At 45.8% G+C, this 21,245-nt stretch overlaps 1 protein-coding gene and 1 long non-coding RNA gene across 3 annotated transcripts in view; one reads left to right on the top strand and one right to left on the bottom strand.

Annotated features, from left to right (window-relative positions):
• LOC134932197 (uncharacterized) overlaps positions 1-21,245 on the bottom strand; it is a 101,868-nt gene that overhangs the window by 32,506 nt on the left and 48,117 nt on the right. Inside the window, exon 4 of one of the 2 annotated variants that reach the window (XR_010179262.1) lies at positions 11,833-11,914. The exons of the other annotated variant lie outside the window; for it this stretch is intronic. This is a non-coding gene — a long non-coding RNA (uncharacterized LOC134932197). Of the gene's footprint in view, positions 1-11,832; positions 11,915-21,245 lie in introns of those variants that run through there. 2 annotated transcript variants of the gene reach the window in all.
• On the top strand, positions 12,122-13,907 carry RPP25 (ribonuclease P and MRP subunit p25). Its single transcript, XM_063930428.1, has 2 exons — positions 12,122-12,541; positions 13,198-13,907. Exon 2 carries the CDS (start codon positions 13,199-13,201, stop codon positions 13,703-13,705), a length of 507 nt encoding a protein of 168 aa, XP_063786498.1. The 5' UTR covers positions 12,122-12,541; position 13,198; the 3' UTR covers positions 13,706-13,907.

Here is a 21,245-nt window from a genome sequence, read left to right as displayed (position 1 = left end):
CCCCCCCCATATATCATCCGTGAGCCAATAAGATGCCGCTTTGAGATCCGAGTAACACCGAGTAAAACCGAACCCGCTCATCTCTAATTCTAACTATATGAAGCTACTACAAAACTGTTGCAACTAGGCAGTGGTCCAACCACACACTACATAGATCTGCTCAGTCACTCACAATGCTGATTATTTCTCTGACAATTAATTTGCAAGTGTCATATCCAGGATTAGAACCCACAACCTAATACACTGGTAGCATGCGCCTTACTGATGGAGATATCTGCTCTTGCATAGGAAGTATGAGAATTCTAACTATATGAAGTTACGTGTAATTGTCAGAGAAATAGCTTCATATAGTTAGAATTCTCATGTTTCCTTTATAGGAACAAATAGCTTCATCAGTAAGGTGCCTGCTTCCAGTATATCTATAATAAAGAGGGTGTGATTTGTAAGGTGCAGTGACTAGTGTGTAAGTCGGCTACGGAAGAGATTCCGGCTGCTGTCAATTAACCTAACTGATTAATGTCGCTGAACACACGGAACAGGAGGAGAGGTGCCCCCCTTCAAAGCAGGAGCCCGGCGGCAGCTGACTCCGTTGCCTCCCAGAGTTCTGCCTCTGAACACAGACATGTGGGGGGATGCCCAGCACAGGGCTAGCCCGCCCCGCATGTCAGTCCCTGCCCCGTTGCTGAAGTACAAAAGTATCGCAAAGCAGCGATGCTTTAGTACTTCAGGAGTAGCTCCCGGTCAGCGCAGCTTTTGCGCGCTGGCCGGGAACTTCTTGTCGCTGCCTGGCTCGCAGCGGCTGCGTGTGACATCACGCATCCGATGCGGCAAACCCCCAGCATGGTCCGGCCGCGCCTGCGTTGGCCGGACTGCGCCCACAAAACGGCGGCCAAACGTCACCGTGCCGCCCCCAATCAGGCAGAGGCAATCGCAAGGCAACAACAGCCGTCGGCTGTCAGCCATGCGCCGGCGCAGGGCGCACTGCGGCGCCGGCGCATGCGCAGTTCTGACCTGATCACTGCGCTGCTATAAACTGCAGTGAGCAATCATGTCAGAATGACCCCCATGAAACGTACAAAATAAAGCAGTGCAGCACAGTGCAAATATGAATCGTATCGTTTGGAACAATTATTTTTATTTAAAAACGTGTTTAAAAAACTTATTTTGAATGCATAATATTAATATACAATCATAAATGTGTGTAGTAAATTAAAGTGAAGCAAAACTCTAAAACCAACACCTTGTCACTAGATTCATGCAATTAAAAATAAACATCTGAAATAATGCAAAAAATTATTATAACATTTTGAAAGAAAGTTAGATCATTGGGGGTAATTCCGAGTTGATCGCAGCATCAAATTTGTTAGCAGTTGGGCAAAACCATGGAGGTCATTCCGAGTTGTTCGCTCGCAAGGCGATTTTAGCAGAGTTGCTCACGCTAAGCCGCCGCCTACTGGGAGTGAATCTTAGCACCTTAAAATTGCGAACGACGTATTCGCAATTTTGCGATTACAAACTTCTTAGCAGTTTCAGAGTAGCTTCAGACTTACTCGGCATCTGCGATCAGTTCAGTGCTTGTCGTTCCTGGTTTGACGTCACAAACACACCCAGCGTTCGCCCAGACACTCCCCCGTTTCTCCAGCCACTCCTGCGTTTTTTTCCGGAAACGGTAGCGTTTTTTCCCACACGCCCATAAAATGGCCTGTTTCCGCCCAGAAACACCCATTTCCTGTCAATCACACTACGATCGCCTGAGCGAAGAAAAAGCCGTGAGTAAAAATCCTAACTTCATAGCAAATTTACTTGGCGCAGTCGCAGTGCGGACATTGCGCATGCGCACTAAGCGAAAAATCGCTGCGATGCGATGAAATTTACCGAGCGAACAACTCGGAATGAGGGCCTATGTGCACTGCAGGTATGGCAGATATAACATTTGCAGAGAGAGTTAGATTTGGGTGTGGTGTCTTCAAACTGAAATTTAACTTGCAGTGTAAAAATAAAGCAGCCAGTATTTACCCTGCACAGAAACAAAATAACCCACGCAAATCTAACTCTCTCTGCACATATTATATCTGCTCCCCCTGCAGTGCACATGGTTTTGCCCAACTGCTAACAAATTTGATGCTGCGATCAACTCGGAATTACCCCCATAGCCATCTAAACACAAACGTATCTTGTAAAATAGCTTATAGCTACTACAATGCCGCCATTTGACCTCAGCTCTTTATTTAATGTGTGTCAGAAACACAAGACACACCTTGCTGTACATGAGGAGGTGGAATCAGCTTGTAATGCTTAGCAAGAAAACAACTTGACATTGTTTAAGGCAGTCTCAAAGGCTCAAAGATAAGAGAGGAAAGGTGAGGGTAATGTTGTCGCTGTATAGGGTTGAACGGCTGGCCCTGGATGGGGGGGGGGGGGTTGTTAGAGTCCCATATTATACTCTAGAAGAAGGTGCAAACTGGAAAAAAGGTTAACTCCCCCTTTCCTGGGTGCCAAAATCCTGTAACTACCTATTGCTAGGTGTCCATGATAATGGTAAATGTAGATAAATTAAAAGTATTTTTAATAAAAAGCATATGGTGAATAAAATATGATACTTAATAGGGACATTGACATTAGATTCAAATCACAGTATTAGCAGGAAAAAGTCATACCGGTGAGGGTAGATTGGAGACGCAGAATAAAGCAGAGTATCCTGTGGGTAGGTAATTCAAGCGTCCGTCAGTGATGAGAAAAAGGCACAGCAGGGCAACGCCGATGCGTTTCGGGACTATCCTGTCCCTTTTTCAAGGCAGATTGCCTTGAAAAAGGGACAGGTTAGTCCCAAAACGCGTTGGCGTTGCCCTGCTGTGCCTTTTTCTCATCACCGACGGATGCTTGAATTACCTAGCCACGGTTGGCGGGACAAACTTTTGGAGCCAAAGCAGGGTATTTCCTGGGATACTCTGCTTTATTCTAACACCTGCGGCTCCAATCTACCTTCACCGGTATGACTTTTTCCTGCTAATACTGTGATTTGAATCTAATGTCAATGTCCCTATTAAGTAAAATATTTTATTCACCATATGCTTTTTATTAAAAAAACTTTTAATTTATCTACATTGACCATTATCATTGACACCTAGCAATAGGTAGTTACAGGATTTTGGCGCCCAGGAAAGGGGGAGTTAACCTTTTTTCCAGTCTCTAAGGCTCATTTACCACCGGCAGACTCTGCATTTTCACTTGCTGGGAAACCTATAGATTCCCACTCTAGCACTGAATCTATGGGCCATATTTAATTGTGCATACAATTTTTAAAACCCCACAGTGCAGGGTTTTTCTTTCTCCTATTCAATTGAAGGAGAGAAACTGAGCAGCAATGATTTCTATAGAAATCAAAGAATCTTTTTTCTCGCAGCCACAGAGCAAGCCTGATTGAAAAAATTCTCGGGACTTGCTCTGGAACTCCTTGGACATCCCAATAAAGACTAAGGGGCCCATTTATCATGATGCACATGTGAGGTCAGCTAAAACCGTACTGCACAGAGGCCACTTCCGGGGAGGGTTCCGGGGGAACCCTCTACCGGCTACAATTGTGATCTGTAGCCCATAGGCTACAATGGGCTACCTCCATTTTCAGATGGCGGTAGCTGCGGGGACCAATATCTGGAGTGCATCGCATTCCAGATATTGGTAAATCTGGCAGCATCGCATTCCCCACAGAAACCTATGGGCCAGAGCCGTAACCACGTGTATGCCAGGGGTGCCTGGCACACTGCGCAGTCGCCCTGAGGGAGCAACTGCCCACATTCCAAGTCAGCGGCTTGTAATGAGTCAAATTGACTCATTATAAGCCGCCTGTATGCGCCGGAGGAGAGGCGCAGCTCCGGAGGCAGCAGAGGAGGAGGAAGGGCTCCCGAGTTCCCCTCCCTCCTCCTCCTTCCCTGCCTCCGGAGCTGCCAGCACCAAGGAGCCTGACTGCCTGGGCCAGCAGACAGATGGTAAGTATAATCTATTCTCTCTCTCTCCTGTCTACCTAATGTGCAGAATGGATAACGCTGACTGCCATAATGTGTAAAATGGGGACACTGTCTGCCGTAATCTGTAAAAAGGGACCATGGCTGCCGTAATGTGTAAAAAGGGGACTGACTGCCGTAATGTGTAAAAAGGGGACGCTGTCTGCCGTAATGTGTAAAAAGGGACGCTGGCTGCCGTAATGTGTAAAAAGGGGACTGGCTGCCGTAATGTGTAAAAAGGGGACGCTGTCTGCCGTAATGTGTAAAAAGGGGACGCTGTCTGCTGTAATGTGTAAAAGGGGCCGCTGTCTGCCGTAATGTGTAAAAAGGGGACGCTGTCTGCCGTATGGTGTAAAAAGGGGACGCTGTCTGTCGTAATGTGTAACAAGGGGACGCTGTCTGCCGTAATGTGTAACAAGGGGTACGCTGTCTGCCGTAATGTGTAAAAAGGGGATGCTGTCTGTCGTAATGTGTAAAAAGGGGGACTGGCTGCTGTAAGGTGTAAAAGGGGATCTACCTGGTGTAGTGGTGCTACTGTGCGGCATAATTTTAATGGAGACTACTGTGCACCGTAATATGAATTGGTATTATTTTGTGGCCACACCCCTTCCCCATGAAGCCATGCCCCTATATATTTTCTGCGCGCATTAGGCGCGCACTGCCTCTATTTTATATAAAGGGAGGGCGCCAATGCCATTTCTTGCACACAGCACTAAAATGTCTAGTTACGGCACTGCTATGGGCGATGCTGCCGTGGGCAGCAATGGAGGGATCACAGCAGGTATTGGAGATATCTGCTGTGGTCCCACCTTCTTACATTCATTTGTTACTTTATTTGTAGCTAACCCCCGAAAATGGGTGTTTTCAGGGATATAGCCACAAATATACTATGATAAATGGGCCCCCAATACAGCAATTGAAAGTTTCCAGTTAGCTTAATTAGACCTTACCATCTGAGGCGCTGTCTTCTTCCTCCGGATCCCGATAGGCTGGTCTTCTGCAGCAGTGGTGTACGTATTTGTGAGTGTGTGTGACCCCATGTGTCTGTAGGCAGCAGCGGGTAGAACTGCATCTCCCAGCACCTCCCCTCCCAGCAGCCCCATCCTCTTGGAGCAGCCACCTACCCTCTCAGCCTCTGCAGTGGAAAGATGGAGGGGAGATGACCGGGAGCCACGGAGACCACCGGACTGGGCGGAACACAAAGGTAAAAAAAAACAACCAATTTTTTAAATTGGATACCATGGGTATTGGGAGTGTGCATACCCGAGGTAATAAAAAATTGGGCACAAGGTCCCAAGTTTTTTTTACGGTCAAAACCTTGCACCTAATTCATGCTTACTGACTTTCTGGCTGTCCCATGCGGGAAAGGGCAGCCAGGTCAGTAAAACAGGGTACATGGCATAGTAAGGGGTGGGCAGCACAGGGGAGTGGATGCACGATTGCGTCATCATGGCCCCACCCCTCACTATTCAGTGCCCAGATTACCGGCATTGATTGGTGGGGATGGGACTACAATGATGTGTTTCAGTGTGAATCCTGTCATTGGCCTCCCCAGACCACCCACTGGGGGGTGCAGGAGGCTGTGGGGGAGAAGTGAGGCCGGCCTAAGGGAGACTTGCCTACTTCCCGGGGGGTCGGGAGTGCTATACGATTTTCGGTAGCCTCCAGGCAAATCTGGGAAAGTAGGCAAGTATGACCTAATTGGATATCCCTTTATGGGTTAGCACATGCAGGAAAAATGCTGATTAATGGAATAGCGCTTGACGTTAAACCCAGATCTATTCCCCATGTGGCAAACCTCATGCCTAACTGAATCACCCCCTCCCCCCCCATGAGTCGTCTTTGACTGTTTGGTATACACAATACTTATTTTATAAGTTATCATTTGGTGTTTTATTTACTATGAGTGCCTCTTGGTTTGTTGCTCTCTTTCTCTCTCTCTCTCTCTCTCTCCTCTCTCTCTCTCTCTCTCTCTCTATCAGAAGGGTAAGTGCTCACTATAATATATGCTGTTATATTCAAAAATAAGATTTTACTTACCGATAAATCTATTTCTCGTAGTCCGTAGTGGATGCTGGGACTCCGTAAGGACCATGGGGAATAGCGGCTCCGCAGGAGACAGGGCACAAAATAAAAGCTTAAGGATCAGGTGGTGTGCACTGGCTCCTCCCCCTATGACCCTCCTCCAAGCCTCAGTTAGGATACTGTGCCCGGACGAGCGTACATAATAAGGAAGGATATTGAATCCCGGGTAAGACTCATACCAGCCACACCAATCACACCGTACAACTTGTGATCTGAACCCAGTTAACAGTATGATAAACGCAAGGGAGCCTCTGAAAAGATGGCTCACAACAATAATAACCCGAATTTTTGTAACAATAACTATATACAAGTATTGCAGACAATCCGCACTAGGGATGGGCGCCCAGCATCCACTACGGACTACGAGAAATAGATTTATCGGTAAGTAAAATCTTATTTTCTCTGACGTCCTAGTGGATGCTGGGACTCCGTAAGGACCATGGGGATTATACCAAAGCTCCCAAACGGGCGGGAGAGTGCGGATGACTCTGCAGCACCGAATGAGAGAACTCCAGGTCCTCCTCAGCCAGGGTATCAAATTTGTAGAATTTAGCAAACGTGTTTGCCCCTGACCAAGTAGCTGCTCGGCAAAGTTGTAAAGCCGAGACCCCTCGGGCAGCCGCCCAAGATGAGCCCACTTTCCTTGTGGAATGGGCTTTTATTGATTTTGGCTGTGGCAGGCCTGCCACAGAATGTGCAAGCTGAATTGTACTACAAATCCAACGAGCAATCGTCTGCTTAGAAGCAGGGGCACCCAGCTTGTTGGGTGCATACAGGATAAACAGCGAGTCAGATTTTCTGACTCCAGCCGTCCTGGAAACATATATTTTTAAGGCCCTGACAACGTCAAGCAACTTAGAGTCCTCTAAGTCCCTGGTAGCCGCAGGTACCACAATAGGTTGGTTCATGTGAAATGCAGAAACCACCTTAGGTAGAAATTGAGGACGAGTCCTCAATTCCGCCCTGTCAGAATGAAAAATTAAGTAAGGGCTTTTATATGATAAAGCCGCCAATTCTGACACATGCCTGGCTGAAGCCAAGGCTAACAGCATCGACACCTTCCATGTGAGATATTTCAAGTCCACAGTGGAAAGTGGTTCAAACCAATGTGACTTTAGAAAACTCAACACCACGTTGAGATCCCAAGGTGCCACTGGAGGCACAAAAGGAGGCTGTATGTGCAGCACCCCTTTTACAAATGTCTGAACTTCAGGTACTGAAGCCAGTTCTTTCTGGAAGAAAATCGACAGGGCCGAAATTTGAACCTTAATGGACCCTAATTTTAGGCCCATAGACAGTCCTGTTTGCAGGAAATGAAGGAAACGACCCAGTTGAAATTCCTCTGTAGGGGCCCTCTTGGCCTCACACCACGCAACATATTTACGCCAAATGCGGTGATAATGTTTTGCGGTTACGTCCTTCCTGGCTTTGACCAGAGTAGGAATGACTTCTTCTGGAATGCCTTTTTCCCTCAGGATCCGGCGTTCAACCGCCATGCCGTCAAACGCAGCCGCGGTAAGTCTTGGAACAGACAAGGCCCCTGCAGTAGCAGGTCCTTTCTTAGAGGTAGAGGCCACGGTTCGTCCGTGAGCATCTCTTGAAGTTCCGGGTACCAAGTCCTTCTTGGCCAATCCGGGACCACGAGTATAGTTCTTACTCCTCTCCTTCTTATGATTCTCAGTACTTTTGGTATGAGAGGCAGAGGAGGGAACACATACACTGACTGGTACACCCACGGCGTTACCAGAGCATCCACTGCTATTGCCTGAGGGTCCCTTGACCTGGCGCAATAACTGTCCAGTTTTTTGTTTAGACGTGACGCCATCATGTCCACCTTTGGTTTTTCCCAACGGTTTACAATCAGGTGGAAGACTTCTGGGTGAAGTCCCCACTCTCCCGGGTGAAGGTCGTGTCTGCTGAGGAAGTCTGCTTCCCAGTTGTCCACTCCCGGAATGAAAACTGCTGACAGTGCTATCACATGATTTTCCGCCCAGCGAAGAATCCTTGCAGCTTCTGCCATTGCCCTCCTGCTTCTCGTGCCGCCCTGTCTGTTTACGTGGGCGACTGACGTGATGTTGTCCGATTGGATCAACACCGCCTGACCCTGAAGCAGAGGTTTTGCTTGACTTAGGGCATTGTAAATGGCCCTTAGTTCCAGAATGTTTATATGAAGAGATGTTTCCATGCTTGACCACAGGCCCTGGAAATTCCTTCCCTGTGTGACTGCTCCTCAGCCTCTCAGGCTGGCATCCGTGGTTACCAGGATCCAATCCTGAATGCCAAATCTGCGGCCCTCTAGTAGATGAGCACTCTGCAGCCACCACAGGAGAGACACCCTTGTCCTTGGCGACAGGGTTATCCGCTGATGCATCTGCAGATGCGATCCGGACCATTTGTCCAGTAGATCCCACTGAAATGTTCTTGCATGGAATCTTCCGAATGGAATCGCTTCGTAAGAAGCCACCATTTTTCCCAGGACCCTCGTGCACTGATGCACTGAGACCTGGCCTGGTTTTAGGAGGTTCCTGACTAGCTCGGATAACTCCCTGGCCTTCTCCTCCGGGAGAAACACCTTCTTCTGGACTGTGTCCAGAATCATTCCTAGGAACAGTAGACGTGTCGTTGGAATCAGCTGCGATTTTGGAATATTTAGAATCCACCCGTGCTGACGTAACACTACCTGAGATAGTGCTACTCCGACTTCTAACTGTTCCCTGGATCTTGCCCTTATCAGGAGATCGTCCAAGTAAGGGATAATTAAAATGCCTTTTCTTCGTAGAAGAATCATCATTTCGGCCATTACCTTGGTAAAGACCCGAGGTGCCGTGGACAATCCAAACGGCAGCGTCTGAAACTGATAATGACAGTTTTGTACTACAAACCTGAGGTACCCTTGGTGAGAAGGGTATATTGGGACGTGGAGATAAGCATCTTTGATGTCCAGAGACACCATATAGTCCCCTTCTTCCAGGTTCGCTATCACTGCTCTGAGTGACTCCATCTTGAATTTGAACCTTTTTATATAAGTGTTCAAGGATTTCAGATTTAAAATTGGTCTCACCGAGCCGTCCGGCTTCGGTACCACAAACAGCGTGGAATAATACCCCTTTCCTTGTTGCAGGAGGGGTACCTTGATTATCACCTGCTGGGAATACAGCTTGTGAATGGCTTCCAAAACTGCCTCCCTGTCGGAGGGAGACTTTGGTAAAGCAGACTTCAGGAACCGACGAGGGGGAAACGCCTCGAATTCCAGTTTGTACCCCTGCGATACTACCTGTAGAATCCAGGGATCCACTTGCGAGTGAGCCCACTGCGCGTTGAAATTCTTGAGACGGGCCCCCACCATATCTGAGTCTGCTTGTAAAGCCCCAGCGTCATGCTGAAGACTTGGCAGAAGCAGGGGAGGGCTTCTGCTCCTGTGAAGCGGCTGCATGGTGCAGTCTTTTTCCTCTTCCTCTGCCCCGGGGCAGAAAAGAGTGGCCTTTTGCTCGCTTGTACTTATGGGAACGAAAGGACTGAGTTTGAAAAGACGGTGTCTTTTTCTGCTGATGTGGAGTGACCTGGGGTAAAAAGGTGGATTTTCCAGCCGTTGCCGTGGCCACCAGGTCCGATAGACCAGCCCCAAATAACTCCTCCCCTTTATACGGCAATACTTCCATGTGCCGTTTGGAATCCGCATCCCCTGACCACTGTCGCGTCCATAACGCTCTTCTGGCAGAGATGGACATAGCACTTACTCTTGATGCCAGGGTGCAAATATCCCTCTGTGCATCACGCATATATAGTAATGCATCCTTTAAATGTTCTATAGTTAACAAAATATTGTCCCTATCCAGGGTATCAATATTCTCAGTCAGGGAATCCGACCATGCGACTCCAGCACTGCACATCCAGGCTGAGGCGATTGCTGGTCGCAGTATAACACCAGTATGTGTGTATATACTTTTTAGGATATTTTCCAGCCTTCTATCAGCTGGTTCTTTGAGGGTGGCCGTATCAGGAGACGGTAACGCTACTTGTTTAGATAAACGTGTGAGCGCCTTATCTACCCTAAGGGGTGTTTCCCAACGCGCCCTAACCTCTGGCGGGAAAGGATATAATGCTAATAATTTTTTAGAAATTAGCTGTTTTTTATCGGGGGAAACCCACGCTTTTTCACACACCTCATTTATTTCCTCTGACTCAGGAAAAACTATTGGTAGTTTTTTCTCACCCCACATAATACCCTTCTTTGTGGTACTTGTAGTGTCAGAAAGGTTCAATGCCTCTTTCATTGCCGTGATCATGTAACGTGTGGCCCTACTGGACATTACGTTTGTCTCGTCACCGTCGACACTAGACTCAGTATCTGTGTCAGGGTCTGTGTCGACCCACTGAGGTAACGGGCGTTTTAGCGCCCCCGACGGTGTCTGAGACGCCTGGACAGGCAGTAATTGATTTGCCGGCTGTCTCATGTCGTCAACAGTTTTTTGCAAATTGCTGACATTATCACTTAATTGTTTAAATACAATCATCCAGTCAGGTGTCGACTCCCTAGGGGGTGACATCACCAACACAGGCAACTGCTCCGCCTCCACATCATTTTCCTCCTCATACATGTCGACACACGCGTACCGACACACAGCACACACACCGGGAATGCTCTGATAGAGGACAGGACCCCACTTAGCCCTTTGGAGAGACAGAGGGAGAGTCTGCCAGCACACACCCAGCGCTATATATATATACAGGGATAACCTTATATAAGTGTTACTCCCTTATAGCTGCTGTTAATATATTTATTTGCTGCCAAACGTGCCCCCCCTTCTCTTTTTTACCCTGATTCTGAAGCAGGACTGCAGGGGAGAGTCAGGGAGCCGTCCTTCCAGCGGAGCTGTGAGGGAAAATGGCGCTTGTGTGCTGAGGAGATAGGCTCCGCCCCTTCACGACGTCCTTATCTCCCGCTTTTTCTGTGTAAAATGGCAGGGGTAAAATACATCCATATAGCCCAGGAGCTATATGTGATGTATTCTTTTTAGCCACCTAAGGTATATACTGTAATATTGCGTCTCAGGGCGCTCCCCCCCCAGCGCCCTGCACCCTCAGTGACCGGAGTGTGAAGTGTGCTGAGAGCAATGGCGCACAGCTGCGGTGCTGTGCGCTACCTTAGTCTGAAGACAGGATCGTCTTCTGCCGCCGATTTCACCGGACCTCTTCGTCTCTTCTGGCTCTGTAAGGGGGACGGCGGCGCGGCTCCGGTGACCCATCCAGGCTGAACCTGGAGCTAATGTCCAGTAGCCTAAGAAACCCGATCCACTCTGCACTCAGGTGAGTCCGTTTCTTCTCCCCTTAGTCCCACGATGCAGTGAGCCTGTTGCCAGCAGGACTCACTGAAAATAAAAAATCCTAAACTAAACTTTTATTCTAAGCAGCTCAGGAGAGCCACCTAGATTGCACCCTTCTCGGCCGGGCACAAAAATCTAACTGAGGCTTGGAGGAGGGTCATAGGGGGAGGAGCCAGTGCACACCACCTGATCCTTAAGCTTTTATTTTGTGCCCTGTCTCCTGCGGAGCCGCTATTCCCCATGGTCCTTACGGAGTCCCAGCATCCACTAGGACGTCAGAGAAATACATTTATTCTTTTTAGACTATAGATGAGGTAAGGCAATAACAACATATGTGATCCTCTACTTCCAATGAATTGTGCAATGTGTAGTAGAATACATACATTCTTTAATGCAAAGGAAAGAATACAAACATAATTGTGACGGAGGAACTGTCCCTGGAAACGATGTGGATGAAGAGGTGTTGGAAGTTGTGTGTGTGAGCACAGTAGAGTCATTTAGCTCCTGGAAGATACAAGAGTGGATGTAAGAACGGGCAGGTTTAGGAATATAAAACAGGCAGACAGCGATGCTGAAGAGAGGGTACAGTAGCAAAGTGAGAATGCAACTTAGACAAGATGATTACAAAGCGCAGCTAAGCCCGCCTGTAGGCTAGGGGTATAATTACAGATAATAATCTCTAGGCATTTCCATTCCTCCAGCAAAGTGGTTGTACTGAAGTAACAGCCCTGATGCAGCAGTCCCTATTATTGTGGAGAAGAGAAGGAGGGAGGAGGGTGTTCTGCTAAGTGCATCAGACACAGCAGTCACAGGGTGTCTCAGAGAGCGGGGAGCACAGGCAGACAAGTGACAGGAGGAGCTGCGCTTACACTGCACAATAGTAACATCGGAGGATGCCAGGAGGTTGACCACAAATCTCTGGGACCGCTGTAATAAATGAAAGGGTCTGTCTGAATAGGATTTGATAGGACGAGGATACACAGAGCTGGCATTCGGGACAAGCATCACATAAAGAGCAGAATCGCTATGAATACATGAACATGCCTGGGGCAACTTTCTAGGTCCTTCCTCAGTTCAGTGGAGGAGGCTCGGGAAGGAGATCTGAAAAACACCTGGACCCGAACAAGCAAAGTATGTAATCATCAAAATGAAAAGAAATCATTGAATAACTTGAAATCTGCTTATTTCATAATACAAAACTAATTGTATCATGTAAGGCAGACCATAGACACTCCAAGCTGATAATATCCCAGGGATTGTACACAGCATGCATACTTTATGTCACAGCATAACTTCTGTTAGCCAAGCATTGTGTTTGTGCTTCATACAGTCTAACATGCAAGGTTACAGTTTTGTAGTACTGCAATAATAAAATACAGCAATACTATTGGTTGTATTGGTCCTGTGCAGATTAATTCTCATTATTCTTGTTTTGATTTTTTTTTTTAATGATGCAGCATTTAATTTCCTTCTTGTATAGGTTTTCCTTGTGTTCATCTCTTCCAACCCGCTGCCAGCTAGACAGTTGTCATGTCTTTCTTGACTGGGCATTGTGTTACATTGTCTGCTTGAATACTTTTTGCTTACATTATTTCCAAGTAGAAAACACTGATGTGATGTCATTAGAGTTCATATTCCCACTGAGCTGTTTAGCATTTGTCATCCATCTTCCAGATGAGAAAGCTATTCAGCAAAAAGGTGGTGTACTTCTTTCAATCTAGAATCCTTTAGCGCCTTTCATTTTGTCTCAGAGATGTCTTAAATATATGTCCTGTTTCCTTGTCCAGAATGGAAAACTTCCGCCGGGTACAAATTATGGATGTAGATGATGGAACACTTTTGCCATTCAAGAACCTTCACCCACATGTGGCACAGATGAGAGTAAAAGAGGGCAGTAAAATCCGCAATTTGGTTGGATATGCATTGTCATATATGGGATCAGAGGGAACTGGGCAGATTGTCTTTAGTGCCTATGGTCGGGCTGTTACTAAAGCAATCACTTGCGTAGAAATACTGAAGAGGCAAGTAGGTGGGCTTCACCAGATCACCAAGGTCCAGTACAAAGTCCTGCAGGAGGTGTGGCAGCAGAAAGGGACAGAAATCAACAATCCAGCCCCATGTTTAACTGTTCACAAAAATGTTCCTTCGATCTGCATACTCCTGTCCAAGGATCCCCTGGACCCACAGGAAAATGGTTACCAAGCTCCTCAGTCTTTTTGTAAAAGAGAGACCCAGGATGAAGCAATTTCAATGAAGAGAAAGGCAAATGAGAGTATTGGAGAAGGTGAAGGGTGATTTGGACCCATATGAACATTATAATAACAACTATTACTCAAGAAGAACCATAATGTTCACACATTCTACTCCTATTAGTAAGGCACTATACATTAAGCAGATTGCAGAACTTATTTCTGCAAGGAGGATTAATCTAACTAAAACTTTTCTTCACTGTTACAACAAATCACACCCAACTGTATTTCCACAAATTGACGAGAAATAAAATGGGCTGTGTATAACAAAATCCTAAATAATCCCATGCTGGAGATGGTATCAGATGTTTTTAACTTGCATTTTCTATGTAATAATGTGTATACTAATCAACGTCTTGGGGTTCTATTCAGCAAGCAAATTTCTACTAAAGTTATGCAGAAACAAGCGTTTCCACATACTTTGAGTATCTCTGCTATTTAGCAAAGGGTTAACAGAGAAGATAACGCAAGTATCTCCTTCATTAACTGCACACTCCTATAATACCGCATTGTAGAGTGCAAGCCATTGCTTTCTACAGCACTTGAACAATTTCTACAATTCAGGTAGCAGGAAAGAGTTACACATCTCTAAATGGTGTTATATGAGGAGAAATCCTTATTTCACTTCATATAACTGCAGGGACAGGGGGATCTCATCTAATCAGTCCCTGCAGCTGGCTGCAACTCTGCCCACTCTCCGCCCCTCATTCGGCAATTACCCTGCCAGTGTTCCAATTACACTGGTCTGTAAATGTATATATATATATATATATATATGTACATACAAACACCTTCCCATCCCTTCTCTGAATTCCAAAACAGAGTATAAATAGATTGTCTGCTAAAGGAGCGCCTCTATAAGTAAAATACCACATGAAATATATGTATATAATTAGTAAATTTCTGAGTTACTGCGCTTGCCGACCAACTATGTGTAGTTGAGAATCAAAGAGAAAAAAATACATAAAAAACGGCTGCGCTGTATATCAGAAATAAAATATAAAAGAGAGAGCCAACATATAAAATTAGAATGTTTAATAACAATGATATTAAGATTATTCCAATATGGTAATACAGGTTGAGTATCCCATATCCATATATTCCGAAATACGGAATATTCCGAAATACGGACTTTTTTGAGTGAGAGTGAGATAGTGAAACCTTTGTTTTTTGATGTCTCAATGTACACAAACTTTGTTTAATACACAAAGTTATTAAAAATATTGTATTAAATGACCTTCAGGCTGTGTGTATAAGGTGTATATGAAACATAAATGAATTGTGTGAATGTACACACACTTTGTTTAATGCACAAAGTTATAAAAAGTATTGGCTAAAATGACCTTCAGGCTGTGTGTATAAGGGCCCTCATTCCGAGTTGTTCGCTCGCAAGGCGATTTTAGCAGTATTGCACACGCTAAGCCGCCGCCTACTGGGAGTGAATCTTAGCTTCTTAAAATTGCGAACGACGTATTCGCAATATTGCGATTACACACCTCGTAGCAGTTTCTGAGTAGCTTCAGACTTACTCGGCATCTGCGATCAGTTCAGTGCTTGTCGTTCCTGGTTTGACGTCACAAACACACCCAGCGTTCGCCCAGACACTCCTCCGTTTCTCCGGCCACTCCTGCGTTTTTTCCGGAAACGGTAGCGTTTTTTCCCACACGCCCATAAAACGGCCTGTTTCCGCCCAGTAACACCCATTTCCTGTCAATCACACTACGATCGCCTGAGCGAAGAAAAAGCCGTAAAAATCCAAACTTCATAGCAAATTTACTTGGCGCAGTCGCAGTGCGGACATTGCGCATGCGCACTAAGCAGAAAAACGCTGCGATGCGAAGAAATTTTCCGAGCGAACGACTCGGAATGACCCCCAAGGTGTATATGTAACATAAATGCATTCTGTGCTTAGATTTAGGTCCCATCACCATGATATCTTATTATGGTATGCAATTATTCAAAAATACGGAAAAATCCGATATCCAAAGTACCTCTGGTCCCAAGCATTTTGGATAAGGGAGACTCAACCTGTACCAGTAAACAAAAATGTGAAAAAAAAAAACACACAATACTTGTCACAGAGTGTCAGAAAGAACTTGAAACCTTCCAATAGGTAATGACTGAGATGAAGACTGCAGTCTCTATCCACAGCTGCCGATGCTAGCTGCTGATCAGACACTGGGAGATCAGTAAAACAAATGGAGTTCCAGAACTGAATGTCTGTGCAACACCCGTACAATGCAGTAGTTAATACCTCTCCGATGAGCTGGTTAGTAAACCGGGCGTCCCCGGTCAGATGTCCTGCGTTGCTCACGTAAGCTGTGCAGCGGAGAGGAGATGCCGCGCCATGTACTGTTTAGCTGGCTGAAGCGCTGTGATCCGTAGCGGCTGCTACTGGCATAAAGGCATCAGAGGTGTAACTATCAGGGTGTATGGGAGATGCAGTAGTGGAGACACCTGTGCAAGGTGTGTGGAAAGGCTGGTCCTAACGCGTTTCGTCACACTCCACGTGAGTTTTTCAAAGGTCTTTGAAAAAGTCTCGTGGAGCGTGACGAAACGCGTTAGAACAGCCTTTCCACACACCTTGCACAGGTGTCTCCACTACTGCATCTCCCATACACCCTGATGGTTACACCTCTGATGTCTTTATGCCAGTAGCAGCCACTACGGATCACAGCGCTTCAGCCAGCTAAACAGTACACGGCGCGGCATCTCCTCTCCGCTGCACAGCTTACGTGGGCAACGCAGGACATCTGACCGGGGGACGCCCGGTTTACTAACCAGCCCATCGGAGAGGTATTAACTACTGCATTGTACGGGTGTTGCACAGACATTCAGTTCTGGAACTCCATTTGTTTTACTGATCTCCCAGTGTCTGATCAGCAGCTAGCATCGGCAGCTGTGGATAGAGACTGCAGTCTTCATCTCAGTCATTACCTATTGGAAGGTTTCAAGTTCTTTCTGACACTCTGTGACAAGTGTTGTGTGGTTTTTTTCACATTGTTGCTTACTGGTATTATCATATTGGAATAATCTTAATATCATTGTTATTAAACATTTTAATTTTATATGTTGGCTCTTTTATATTTTATTTCTGATATACAGCGCAGCCGTTTTTTTTATGTATTTTCTTCTCTGAATTCATACTGCTCCCCCTCCACATGCTCCTCTTAGGAGGCAGAGGATGTGAGAGAAAGAGCAGTATGTATTCAAGGCATATATATATATATATATATATATGAGTACAGCCACACCATGAGGCTCCAGCAGGGGCTATGTTGCAGAAGAAGCCATCACTCCTTGTATATTCAAACGTCTTTATGCCATTATTTTAGCAACATGACAGACTTTTTGTGCAAAATCAGCAGCTTTTAAGCAACATCAGTGGCGCACCCAGGGGGGGGGGTTTCCGAGTACCCAGAAACCCCCCTCCACTAAAGAAAAAAAAATTTTTTTTTCTTTTTTTAGCTGCATGAGTATTATTAATGACTGTCTAGCGTCCTCTGCAGCCTGCTGTCTTCCTGGTGGCACTTGCAAGTGCAATAAAAGTTTACTTTATTTTAATTATAGTACATATATATCCATGTGCCTACATATATACACATGTATATACATACATACATATAAACACACACACATATGATATATATATATACATGTGTATATATATATATGTGTACTGTATGTGTGTGTATATATATATATATATATATATATATGTATGCATGTTTAATATGCTATGTATATGTGTATATGGGTTCACTACGATCTCCCGGCGGCCGGCCTCCCGGCGACCAGCATACCGGCGCCGGGAGGCCGGCCGCCGGCTTACCAACAGTGTGGCAAGCGCAAATGAGCCCCTTGCGGGCTCGCTACGCGCGCCACACTATTCTATTCTCCCTCCAGGGGGGTCGTGGACCCCCATGAGGGAGAATAAGTGTCGGTATGCCGGCGGTCAGGCTCCCGGCGCCGGTATGCTGGTCGCCGGGAGCCCGACCGCCGGCATACTGAAGACCACCCGTGTATATGTATGTGTGTGTGTATGTATGTATGTATATATATATATATATATATATATGTGTGTGTGTGTAGATATATGTGTATATATATATATATATATATATATACACACACACAGACACACTAGTTTTACGGACCCAGCATATACTGGGTCACCTCAGTCCCCACCCCTGTGATTAGCTCCGCCCAGTTCTGGAAACCCCCCCATGCAAATCCTGCGTTTGCCACTGAACATGACAAACTTTTTGTGCAAAATCAGCAACTTGGAAACAGATTCATCAATAGTATAGATCTCACATATCCTAGGTCACGCTGGGGATCTAAATCCAACCCAGCCACTCCCAACAGCTGTTTCGGCTGGCGCCGTCTTCAGGGGAGTATATATATATATATATATATACATACACACACACACACACACACACACACACACACACACACTATATGCTGTGAGGAGATGGGGCATGCACAGAGCGAAAACTACTGCCTTCGAAGACTTTTCAGGGACAATAGTTAATGTAAACGCTGTCCCTTAGAAGTTTTTTCTCGAATAGTAGGGAAAAGAATTGAGAAAAAAAAATATATTGTGTCAATGTTGTCCACAAATATCTGCAACAATATCGATACTGCTGCTAATAGAGCCCTTAATCCTGGAATCTAATGTTTGCATAAGCAAAACATCCTACCTGTGGTGATATCAGTAGCGGATCTTACCACGGGCAAGCAGGACTTTTGCCCGGGGCGCCGCCTTCCGGAGGGCGCCGCACCATGGCAAGATCCGCTACTGTTCCCCCCCGCTGGTCCCGCGCTGTGAAGGGAACCAGACGCTACTGCTGTGCGGTGCACAATGACGTCATCGCGCACCGCACAGCATTGTGGCACAGACGTTAGGGGTCATAATTGACCTCTAGTGTCTATGCTGATCCGAGGAGAGGAGCGCCGGAGGCTGTCTGCAGCGGTTTGGAATCAGGAGCGGGGATAGTAAGTATACAATTTCTTTTTTTTCTCTTCCAGCGGCCCTACACGGGGCACAAATGGGGGCGTAACTGACCACGCCCCGTATGAAGCCACGCCCCTATCGTTTTGCCCAGGGCGCCACAAGGGCAAGAACCGGCCCTGAGTGATATATGCTCACCTTACCCATCTGTGAGTGTTTCTCAGTTGAACCGATAAAGTACATGAACTCCAGCCCATAAATAATTAATCTATAGATTATCAACTTGCATCTGCGGAACCCTGATTACCTTACATTTCTTAAATGATTAAAGCATGTCACTTTGTATGTGCCATATTTCATATACATGGTGCAGTCGAGTATTGCTGCTGTAGAGACTAAAGACAGTAATCAGTATATAATATATCCAGTGGTGGCATTTTCTCAAATACATTAAATATTATTGGGGCTCTAGGGAACATGGTGAATGGATCACCAAACCCATTCTAAAGATTTCTACACATAGGATTAACAAAGAAATTCCCATCTATTCCCACTTTATTTATTACAGATTTTATAGTTTTAGTGCGGAATTCAATTGTTTTCAACTAATGGGCATCTACTGGAGCTATTCAATTGTTGCTCCAATCAGACGCCCATTAACCATGGCAGTCAAATTTCTGCTTGCACCCCCTAAAGGTGGCAAGCTGAAATGTGCGAAAAGACAGTTATTTGGGTACCCAAACAGCACTTTTACATTTGCGCCCATTAGTCACGTTTAGCTGCTATTTATGCGGCAAAACCCTGACTAATTGATTGTGATGAGCTTGATAATTAAAGGACGCCTAAAACAATTGAATTCCAACAATGTGCACCTAATAATGCACCTTAAAGAAATCTAATTCTGCCCTTAGAGTGACAAGAAAATTTGTATTTCTGCATAAAGGAGTTAGAGCAAATCAAAAACGAGTCAGAAAAAGAGCAATTTGCACATTGGCAAACCCATGTTGCACAGCAGGTGGGACAGATTACGCTGCCCAGTATTAATAATTCACTACATGCAAAAATAGCCATTATTTCCCTGCATGCAAATAAATACATGTATTGCAATATGGGTTGTTAACGGAGCTCCCGTTTTATTTGCGCCTAATGCTGCATAAACCCCAAAGTGAGGTTATTAGTAGGTTGTCTTGGTGATAATTGTTTTTGTTTGTTGACATAATAATAATAATAATAATAATAATAATAATAATAAGGCACAGCAAGAGGTCAGCACTGGCTTACACAGTACACAAACAAAAGCAGTGCAAACAAAACCAGAGAAAAGTGCAAAAGGTCCAGTACAAACCCATAACATGGGGTACACGCTATATAACCATTGAGGTGTGGATCATTCAGATCGACAGTGTTTAGGTCGACCAGTATAGGTCGACAGTCACGAGGTCGACAGGGTTTCTAGATCGACAAGTTCTAGGTCGACAGGTCAAAAGGTCGACATGAGTTTTTCATTTTTTTTGGTGTCGTTTTCTTTGTGCAGTGACCGGGAAGCCCAATTAGGACACCGTGTCCCCTCGCATGGCTCGCCATGCTTCAGGCAAGGTGCCTCGTTCCGCTACCGCTGCGCTTCGCAGAGGTTGCCGTTCCCAATTGTAGTCCGCGTGGATCGTTAAGTATGAAAAAGTTCAAAAAAAGAAAAAAAATGGAAAAACTCAAGTCGACCTTTTGACCTGTCGACCTAGAAACCTTGTAGACCTTGAAAACATGTCGACACAGTGGCGGCCGACCTATAGTGGTCGACCTAAACATTGTCGACCTAGGCACTGTCGATCTTCAGACCGGATCCCAACCATTGCTGCATATGCATTCATGTTAGGTGCTGCTGTTGGAGTGGGGAGGAAATGATGGTATACTGTAAGTGAGGGAAGTAGAAGCATATGAGTGAAGAGGCCGTGCTCATGAGAGCTTACAATCTAGGGAATGACAGGGTTACAATGACAAAATATAATACACTTAGGGACTGATGTAGAGTTGGATGTATATTTATTGTTGGTTCTTTATGTGTAAAATCTGCACTTAGGGCCTAAATCACTAATGATTGCAACTGTAAAACTGTTTGCAGCAGCTTTGCGATTGCAGTCCTTAGCAATGCAAATGCAGGAGGAGGTCCATACCGCCTTCTTCATGCATTTGTGATACGGTCACATATGAGATGTATGTTCATCTGCGACGGCAGGCTGAGAAAGCCTGAGCTAGCTCAAGCTTGGCGTCGCAGGTGTCCTTGCGAGGCCAAGGAAATTGCATCCAGAACACAGTCCTTGGCCTTGCCACTCCCGGAAAACTGGAGAAATACGTCCCTGTTTTCCCGAACGCCAGCTGCCCCCCATCCCTATACTCAAACGTCTCTGCCTGTCAATCAGGCAGAGGCATTCGCATTCCTGCATTGAGACCCACATGCACAGGACCCGACCATTGGGGAAATGCAGTAAGGATCACATAATCATCCCCTTAGTTCCAAAAATGCAGAACCATGTATGCGGATGCTGAAGGTCTGGTGAAATGAGGTGCAATCCCTCCCATTTGCAGTACTTACTTTATTAGTAAATGTGTATATTATATGATAACGCAGCCTTCT

The sequence above is a fragment of the Pseudophryne corroboree genome, chromosome 6 (genome assembly GCF_028390025.1).
Source record: "Pseudophryne corroboree isolate aPseCor3 chromosome 6, aPseCor3.hap2, whole genome shotgun sequence".
NCBI classification, from domain to species: domain Eukaryota; kingdom Metazoa; phylum Chordata; class Amphibia; order Anura; family Myobatrachidae; genus Pseudophryne; species Pseudophryne corroboree.
Note: the sequence above shows the minus strand (reverse complement) of the source record. Positions and strands in the feature narration are given on the sequence as shown.

What these genes read in the sequence shown, in the direction of transcription:
- RPP25 (XM_063930428.1), top strand. Translation starts at nt 13,199, where the DNA reads ATGGAAAACTTCCGCCGGGTACAAATTATGGATGTAGATGATGGAACA.